Source organism: Dipodomys spectabilis, unplaced genomic scaffold (assembly GCF_019054845.1).
Source record: "Dipodomys spectabilis isolate Male_0828 unplaced genomic scaffold, ASM1905484v1 ptg000091l, whole genome shotgun sequence".
Taxonomy (NCBI): domain Eukaryota; kingdom Metazoa; phylum Chordata; class Mammalia; order Rodentia; family Heteromyidae; genus Dipodomys; species Dipodomys spectabilis.
In genome coordinates this window covers 3,066,055-3,075,911 of record NW_024870768.1, presented here as the reverse complement: position 1 = coordinate 3,075,911, position 9,857 = coordinate 3,066,055, and the positions used below count along the sequence as shown (strand labels likewise).

Sequence of the window (9,857 nt, the reverse complement as noted above, 5' to 3'; positions counted from 1 at the left end):
ACCTCACTACTTTTAGTTTGTTTCCTGTCTTGAAGATTATGGTATGGATGCATGCCTCCCTGGACGTTTGCAAATAGGAAGTATACATGGGAATAACAAAGCAGGTCCTCGGTAGCCAGGCTCTAGGAAGAACCATTCACATCAAGCTACCAGGGAGGGATGACTTATCACTGAGGATAGTAAGAGCCAGGGCCCTCAGCAATGCGGCCTACTCTCCAGCCAGAGTAAGTGCACTGTGCTAAGAGGGCGATCATTAGAATGGGCACGAGTGGATGAGTCTCCTCCTCTCAGTTTGCCCTGTCAGGCAGAACCAGCTATCAGTTTGACTTCTCCCCCAGACTGTGTAAAAATTGCCGTAGATACCTCCTAGGCTCTGTGGCCTGTTCTACGGACAACTCAAGGACTGAATAGAAACACTGGAGAATCACTTGGGTGTTCACGCCGATTAGGAAGACAGCTGATCGTGGCCTCTCAGAGGGCCACAAAGACCAGAAAGCTTTTCAGACTCTTGAAAGGAGCAAAGATAACTCAGTTAGTATACCGTCATTACAGAGAACACAGATTGTATCTGACAGTCATTTTACTATGAACAATTCATTAAAGCCACTTGCTCAACCATGTCCTTTGCTATACTATCCACCATAGACAATGTATGGAAACAACCCAGATGCATTTCAGTTGATACATGCAACAAGAAAATAGGAGATATATATCCATATCTATATATACACACATATACATATACATTATATGTACACACATGTTTGCATGCATATATAATGTATATACATATATACACAATGGAATTTTACTCATCAATCAGAAAGAATATTACGCCATTTGCAAAACTATGGATGGACCTGGGCCAAATTATGTAAAGTGAAATAAGTCAGGCTTACAGAAACAAAAGATGTTTTCTCATATGTGGAAGGTAGATTCGTATATACAAACATATGTAAAGATACATATGATTATATGCCCATGTGCACAAACCTATTAAGTAAAGTATGCCATATGAATGGGAGAATTCCAGTGGTGCAACTCCTTTGAACAACTGACAGATTAATAAAATGAATACCAGGAAGCTGGTACTTGAGATGTTAGGAGGGGCAAGGTTGAACAGAGGAGGGGTGGATGAAGAAAGACAGTAAAGGTAGGAGAACACAGTCAGAATATTCAATATGTATATGTGAAACAAAACGAGGAAAATTGAGGGGATAGGTGGGGATGGGAGAGATGGGGGAAATTATGAAAGAAGTGGCACTGTTGTAGTAATAAAGGAATATGTTGCCTTTTAATCTCTTTGTATGGCTACATAAGAGTATAATGAAAAGAAATACATATACGTGCTAATTCTTTGATGGAAGCGCCATTATTGTGTTTATTTATAGTTAAGGTATTTAACCTGACACTTTGCAAGATATGCACATTGAGAAATGATTACTACAGTTGAACAAAGTAGCCTGTCACCTTCCTTAATTGTCGTTTTGGTTCTATTTGCAAACATGACCTTTCCTGAAAGCCTTGCAGTCATGATCTATTTAGACTAATTACAATCATTGCAATTAGTCTAATTCTATTTAGGGAATGTGTAATCAGCCTCCATCTTGTAAATACATAGTCTCAGAGACACACTCAGTCTTTGGTGGCTCATGCTTGTAACCCTTGCTACTCAAGAGTCTGAGATAGGAGCAGCATGGAGCAAATCCAGCCTGGGAAGGAAAGTCCAAGAGACTTTCACCTCCAGTAAATCACCAAGAAGCTGGACCAGGAGCTTAGGCTAAGTGACAAAACATGCAAAACTGGAGACCCGACATTAGTATCAACCAGGAAAAACAAGGGCTGGAGCGCTGGCTCATTAGTTGAGTATGTGCCAAGCAGGAAAAATTATTGTCCCAAATCATTCTTTACAATAATGGAGAGCTAGATTTCTGGAATCTATTACTATTCTTTCTGCCCACATGGTTTTGAATGATTTTCTCTTTGACTTACCAGCTTCATTATCTACCTGGGGACTTAGGGAAAAATATTGAAAATCTTTATTTTTTTCTGCTGGGCCTGGGTGCAGTCCCTAAGCTCAAGGCTGGCCCTCCACAGTGGAGCTGTGCCACAGCTCCACTTCTTATACTAATTTTTATGTTATATAGTTATGGCATTTGACATGATGCTTTGCAATATATATGGTCAAAAATGATTAATACAGTTGAACAAAGTACCTGTCATCTTCCATAATTATTTTTTCAGAAATGTTTATTTGTAAAATGTCCTTACACCAAAAGCTTTGCTTGAAGCATCTAAATCTAATTAGTCTATTGAATGAATTTGTAATGAGTCTCCACCTAGTCAACATAGAGTTCCAGAGAGTTGGGCACTGGTGGGTCATGCCCTGTAATCCTAACTACTCAGGAGGCTGATATATGAGGATCATAGTTCAAGACCAGCCTGAGCACAACAGTCGGGAAGACTGTTACCTCTAGTGAATGGCCAAAAAGCTGGAAGTGGAGATGTGGCTCAAGTGGTAGAACTGTAGCAATGAGAAAGAAAAAAAAAAGATCAGGGCCAATGCAATGGCCCTGTTATAACTGATATACAGTCTCAAGAGAATATTCTTGTTTATACATCAGAGTGATCTGATGCCCCAGTAGAATAGTAATGACTGAAGCTGACCATCTACATATTTATTTTAAATATCTACATGACACACCATGGTATTCTCTCAGAGAAACACACCTTCCCCTTCACAGTCCCTAGACTCCCTTCTTACTCTCCCCTCCCCCACCTCAGCTTCTGGTGCTTGAACTCTGAACCTGGGCGCTGTCCCTGAGCTGCTTTGGCTCAAGGCCACCTCTACCACTTGAGCAGCAGTGCCACATTTGGCTTTTTCTGAGTAGTTTATTGGCGGTAACAGTCTCACTGAGTCTCTTGGCTAGGCTGGCTTCCAACTGCCATTCTAAGATATCAGCCTCCTGAGTAGTTAGGATTACAGGCTTGAGCCACTAGCACCCAGCTGTCGAGACGGCTTTTTTTTTCTCTTTTGTCTGTCTGGTCTGGAGGCCTGGGCATTTTCCCTGAGCCTCTTGGTACTCAAGGCTAGCGCTCTACCTCTTGAGCCACAGTGCCACATCTAGCATTTTCTGAGTGGTTTACTGGAGATAAAAGTCTCAGGGGCTCTCCTGCCTGGGCTGGCTTCGAACCATGATCCTCAGATCTCAGCCTCCTGAGTAGCTAGGATTACAGACTTGAGCCATCAGCTCCTGGTTAGACTCCCTTTTATAGTCCCTTTCTCTCTCCAGGAGGTAGGGGAGGGGCTTAGGGTACATGGTCTCTACTACTCTTCTGTGTGATGGAAGATGATCAGTTGCATCTGTAGTTTGGAAAGGAGACACAGATACGCATATGGAAAGTGGGAGTATACAGTTGCCTAGTGAGGAGAAAATGAAGCCATAGATACTTGTATTTGAATCAAGACTCCACCAATCATTCTTTCTGTAACTTTCGGCATGTTACTTATCTTCTCCGTGTCTCAAACACAACATTATTTTTACCTTTTAATTTTATTTAGCTATGCTGGAGATCAAACCAAGGGACTCTCTCTTCTGGAAGCCAAGTCTACTACCACTAGGCCTTTCCCAGCTGTGAGTGAATTTGTGATAGCCTTAAAGAGCAGCTTTTAACGGAGCATTGGCCACGCTTTTGAGACGCATGAAAAACTTCCTTTTCCACCACTGTCACACATAAAAGCTACCTCATTTGAGGCAGGGGACTGTGGCTCATGCCTCTAATCACACGACTCAGGAGACTTAGAGCTGAAGATACTGGTTCAAATCCAGGTATGAGACTCTTTAGTCAATTAACTCCAAAAAATCCAGAAGGAAAGCTATGCTTCAAGTGTTAGAAACCTAATCCTGAAAACAGAAAAGAGTAAGGGTGCAAGGCCTCTAGGTAAAGGTTACTTCATTTGTAAAATGAGGATGCTGATGATATTTGAGATAATTATGTATTTTCCCAGGTAAGTGATTTCTAGTGTAAAAGTAAAATGTCTCTCCTTATTGATTATACTCATATGGGTAGGTTGATAAATGCCCTGCTTTTTTTCACCATGTAGAGAATTATAAATTTCACTTGCATCCCTGAAATAAGCAGAGATAAAGAAATCCCTGTGTGCTTTTGTGAACTGCCACCCCCCCCCCACTGCCCCCCACCCCTGCTCCTCCACAGGAATCAGAGGGAGGCTTGCTAGCTGCTCATTTTATGCTATGGCTCCCAGAACACTGGGGAATGTCAAGTCCTCCTACTCCTGGTACTTTGACCATCCCATAGAACGTTCTAATTCAATGGGAAGTGTCTCCTCAACTATCAGGGAACACAGATAAATATTCCCAGCAGAACAGACAAGGTTCTTCTGATTACCAAAAACAAAACAAACAAACAAACAAACAAAACCCTCCTGATGTTAACGTGCCCACCTGTGGCAGGCCTGTCTTTTTCCTATGAAATTGAGAGGCAAAAGCAGTTCCCAGGAGACACTGATCTCCACATCTGGGGCACTCTGCCTTTGGCTACAGCCTGAATGCATGCACCTTCTTGATTTGGTTTTTCTTTTCCAGTGGCCTTATTCAGCCTAGACCAAGATATATACACGCATACCTAAATACCTACATGCATGTGTACATACTTTAAATAAAATTTTAAAACAGCAGGCACCTGTCCTCACATGTGTACTTAAAACCAGATCAGCACATTCAGGAGCAGGCACCACTGGTAACCTAGCCCAAGTTCCCAAGGGGTCCGTCCCACCAGTGACAGATATCACCTTGGTGTCCCTGAAGCTCCTCTGAAGGCTGCAGTCTGACTCCCCAGCAGGGGTCTCAGAGTCAGGCTGTGGGGAGGGTGGGCTGGACACCATCTCTGTGGAGCCAAAATTTGCATTGCCTTCTGTGTAGGGAAAGTGGCCACAGGCCTTCCTTCTACCAGGACAGCCTCCAGGGAAGCATAGGCCACAAAACAGGGACAGGTTCTATAAAGCATTCCCTTTTTGGTGGTCCATGCCCTGCTACTCTGACCAACACTTTCCCAGTGTGACCTCTACCTCTGAGAGTTGGCTTCTCCCTGTGGTTTTAACCCTCGGTTTCCCAACACAGTGCTGTTTGCTTGCAGGACTTGAGCAAAGGAGGCAGCACCACAGAAAGTAGATGGTTGACCTGCTCCAGAGCTAAGAGACAAGAGAAATAGCATGGGGTGGTGAAGAGTGAGAGAGATAGAGAGAGACAGAGAGAGACAGACAAACACAGAAAGAGACAGAGACATAGAGAGACAGAAAGAAAGGGAGAGAGGACGACCGTATGGGAGAGATACAACACAAGAGAGACATCATGAGAGATTGAGAAAGCATTAAAGAGACAGAGACAGAGAAACAGAGAGAAGGAGTGAGAGGAGGGAGAAGAAGGAAATTGGATGGGGTCAGAGAAGGAAAGAGCACAAGAGTGACAGCATGAGAGAGACAGCACAAAAACAGGAGGGCCAGGGAGAAAAAGAGGGACACAGAGTAGTAGAAGAGAGAGAGTAGAGTGAGAAGGGACAGAGCACTAGAGACAGCACCTGAGAGGGAGAGTCAGTGCTAGAGAGAGACATATCCTGAGACACAGCAAAAGAGTGACAGAGGATGGAGAGAAGAGAGAAAGAAAACAAATGAGAAGTGAGGTTAATGCAAGTTGCAAGCAGCAGTGTGTGATACCCAGAGGAGGCATCTGTAGGTCTCCTATTTATTGGAGTCTTGTCAGTTTGGTAACTGGCGTCTGCAGGAGCAGTAACATGGTATTGGAATTACATTTTTCTAGTGATACTGCATACATGCTCTATACATTGGCGCACACATATTGGGATATTGCTTTGTGTTTACCTGTGTGTCAGGATTCTTTTGTTACTTTTGCCCCTCAAAGCCAAGTGAATGGCTTTGGCTGGTTGGAGCTTTCCTTTGAGAACAGAGAGAAAGATCAGAATAGGAGATCTCCATATTGTGAAAAGCAGAATTTCAACAGCTACCACCTGTCAAGGGGATACTCTCTCTTTGCCTGGACTATCTTGGCATTCAAGACAATATTCTCAACAATTTTTGTCTGCCAAGACTGCTTTTCTTCTTTTCAGTTGGCAGTTGGTTACCTTGAAAATACTTGAGGGTATGAAACAGCTGGGTTAACACTAACCATCTGTGGTCAATTTTATTTCTTTATACAACATATCTGTGGGAAATAAACTCAATAATCTGGGCTTCAGGTCTAGGATGGGTAAAGAGTTGTGCATTGCGAAAATTGCTTACTTTCTCCAAGTACTAAGCCCATGCTCACAAAACATATGTGTAGTATATTTAGCTGAGTGTGGGCATTGCAATGTAAGGAGAGTGTCAGTTATGTATCAGATCATGAATGCCATTACAACCAGTGAGAAGAGAAACTGCTGTGCTGAGTAGTATGGAGACCATTGTCGTTTTTAATGTAATATGTTTCCATTGTTTATTGGCTTTCCTTTCTTTCTCTTTTCTTCAGGGGATGGGTGCCATCAGCCCTGGAGACACCTAGGAAACCCCTCACCAGTGAGTCTGATCCTGGAGATAGGGTCCACTGGCTGGGTTTGGCTGGGTCAAAACTCTGTGTGTGTGTGTGTGTGTGTGTGTGTGTGTGTGTGTGTGTGTGTGTGTGCGTGTGCGTGTAGGTGTGCGTGTGGGTGTGTATGTGTGTGTGTGTGTGCACGCCAGTCCTGGGTTTTGAACTGAAGGCCTTGGCACTGTCCGTGAGCTTTTGTGCACAATATTAGCACTCTAACACTTAAGCCACCTCTACCTCTGGCTTTCTTTTGGCAGGTAATTGGAGATAAGCGACTCCTGGACATTCATGTCCAGGCTGGCTTTGATTCGAGATTCTCAGATCTTAGCCTTCTGAATAGCTAAGATTATTGGTTTGAGCCACCATGATTTAAGCTAACACTGTCTTCTCATGGAAAAAAAACCCAAAACTAAGGAAGAATAGAAGGCTCAGCTGGGTCATCCCTCAATACTGAGCCTGAGCCTGGAAATAGGGGCTCTGATTGAGCCTGGCTCGGTCTCATGGATAGTTTGTGGATTGATGCTGGTTCTTTACATGAAAACATTAAACTAAAACTATAAGAGGAACTGGGAATATGCTTAGTGATAGAGTGCTTCCCTGGCATGCATGAAGCTCTGGGTTCAATTCCTCAGTAACACATGAACAGAAAAACCTAGAAGTGCTGCTGTGGCTCCAGTAGCAGAGTGCTGAGCAAAAAAATCTCAGGGACAGTGCCCAGTCCCTGAACTCAAAGCCCCAAGCCTGGCAAAGTTTTAATGATAATAATGATGATGATGATGATGATGATGACAGAAAAAGATGAAGAAGAAAAGAAGAAGAAGAAGAAGAGGAGGAGGAGGAGGAAAAACAAGTAGTGGTGGGAAAAAGCATGTCATTTACATGGTGAAAAAACAACCTTATCATTGAAAGAGAGGGCCTGCTAGCTGATGCTACCTTCTCAGTCCACACAGTTGCAGGGGATAAGAGTGGGGACAGAAAGTCAAGATACCTGTGTCACACTTAGCTGCTCCCTTCGTCCAACTTAAGGAGGCATAGGTGTTGGCCTGAAGCACCTGTTACATCACATGAGAACCTTGTATTTGGACATATAGAAGAGAAGTGTTCAGTATCATGACTAGGTTTGTAATATTTAATGAGTGGGTAAACATATGAGTAATAATACAGATTTGGTATTCATCACTTGAAGCTTAACCCCTAAAATAATTCAACTTACAAAATTTTGAGTACCACTGTCTTGTCACTGGTGACAATATTCAACTTATTATTAAAATACTATAATAGAGAAAGATCCAAAATTCTGGCTTTTAGTTTTTAGATTTGAGCTACTATTTACATGGGATAATCTACGTAAGATTATGTGTAAGTGCAAGAATTGACAAATGAATTTCACTGTATGAAAATGTATTGCTATCCTGCAAACATATCGCATCCCTTTGTGAATTATTTTTTACAGCTATTTAATGTTCTTTGCATTTCTGCTTTGCTGATTAATAAAAAGTTTTCTCAGAGAAAAAGTTTTCAGAATTTATCTGCCTAGACAAAAACTTTCTGATTAGAATGCCAGTAGCTCAGGAAATAGGGGCAAAGATTGACAAAGTGAAATTATATCAACCCAAAAATCTTCTGCAGAGCCAAGGGTGTAGAACCTGGCCTGAAAAGACATCCCAAGGAAAGGAAGAAAATCACAATCAGCTGTACTTCTGCCGAGAGACCAATATCCAGAAAGTACCGGGGAGCTTAAAAAATAAATGTCTCAATCATAAATGGGCCAATGAGCAGAACAGATAGTTCTTACAAGAAGTACAAGCAACCAATCAATAAAGAAATGTTCCACATGTCTGGCCATAAAGGTAACACAAATCAACATGATATTGAGATTCCAGATCACTCCAGTTAGTCAAAATGCCATCATCAAAAACACAATTTCTGACCAAGAGGCAGGGAGAAGGGAACCTTCTTCATACGCTGTTGGAGAGAACGTGAAATAGTGCAACCACTGTGGAAATCAGGGTAGACATTACTCAAAAAAGCAAAAACAAAAGTTTACCCTATGATCCAGAGAGGCAAAAAATGCAAATCAGGATACTACAGAGAGAGGGGCACAATTTGCAATTTATTTAGACAGTAGCCAAGCTATGGAAATGGCCCAGATGTCCTACTACTGATGCCTGGATTAGGGAAATGTGGGCTACGCACACGCACACGCACACAGGCACACCAACACACACAGACACACCCTGGACTACCGAGTCATCCCTCACACACCGGATTATGCAGTCATAATGAGATTACGGAGCAGAGCACAGCGGTGTGGGGGACCCTGTGCAGACCCGCGTGTGGCTGAAGGTAAGGACCGGAAATTCATCAGCCGCTGCCTTTCCAGTCGCCTTCGCCGGGCCTGAGTGCGAATTTTCGCCTCTGCGGCCGCTCAGAAATCAAGGCTGTCAGCGCAGCCATGACCAGCAACGACGAATGTTTCAGTTGTGGCCAAGCTGGCCACTGGGCCAGGGAATGCCCTACTGCTGCGAGACGGGGGCGAGGAGGACCGAGGGGTTGGGGCAGAGGGCTCCAGGTTTATCCCGCATCCCTGGTAGACTTCTGCTACCGCTGCGGGGAGTCCGGACACCTTGTCAGGGACTGTGATCTGGAGGAGGACGCCTGCTACAACTGCGGCGCAGGCGGCCACATCGCCAAGGACTGCAAGGAGCCCAAGAGAGAGCGGCAGCAGAGCTGCTACAACTGCGGCAGACTAGGCCACCTGGCTCGAGACTGCCAGCAGGCAGATGACCTCAAGTGCTATTGTTGTGGCCAACCTGGCCATATGCAGAAAGACTGCCACAAGGTGCAGTGTTACAAGTGCGGGGAACATGGACATGTGGCCATCAATTGCAAGAAAGTACTAGAAGTCAGCTGTTACCGCTGTGGTGAGACTGGACATTTTGCCTGGGAATGCACCATTGAGGCCTCGGCCTAATTCTTTTCCAGCATCGCCCCTCCTCATTTCTGCTGATAGTGTATTAATTTCTCTGATACTCTTTGCTGGCCAAAGTTGGCCGATGGAGGCTACTCCCAGGCCAGTGAGCTTTAATTGCTCTGTAAAAGGAGGAAAGAGGTGGATGAATAAAAATTGACATTCTGCATTTATGGTCTTTTGCTGTGTTACACAACCCCTTTCCATGCCCTGCTGAGTAGGGATTGATGCATAGGGAGAGTGGAGTCAGACCTCAGCCTCCCAAATAGCTAGACACACAGGACTGG

At 43.9% G+C, this 9,857-nt stretch overlaps 1 protein-coding gene across 1 annotated transcript; it reads left to right on the top strand.

The window, feature by feature from the left end:
- The first annotated feature begins 9,054 nt into the window (after positions 1-9,054).
- LOC122112043 (cellular nucleic acid-binding protein-like) lies at positions 9,055-9,573 on the top strand. Its single transcript, XM_042684861.1, has one exon. It carries the CDS (start codon positions 9,055-9,057, stop codon positions 9,571-9,573), a length of 519 nt encoding a protein of 172 aa, XP_042540795.1.
- Positions 9,574-9,857: the final 284 nt, after the last annotated feature.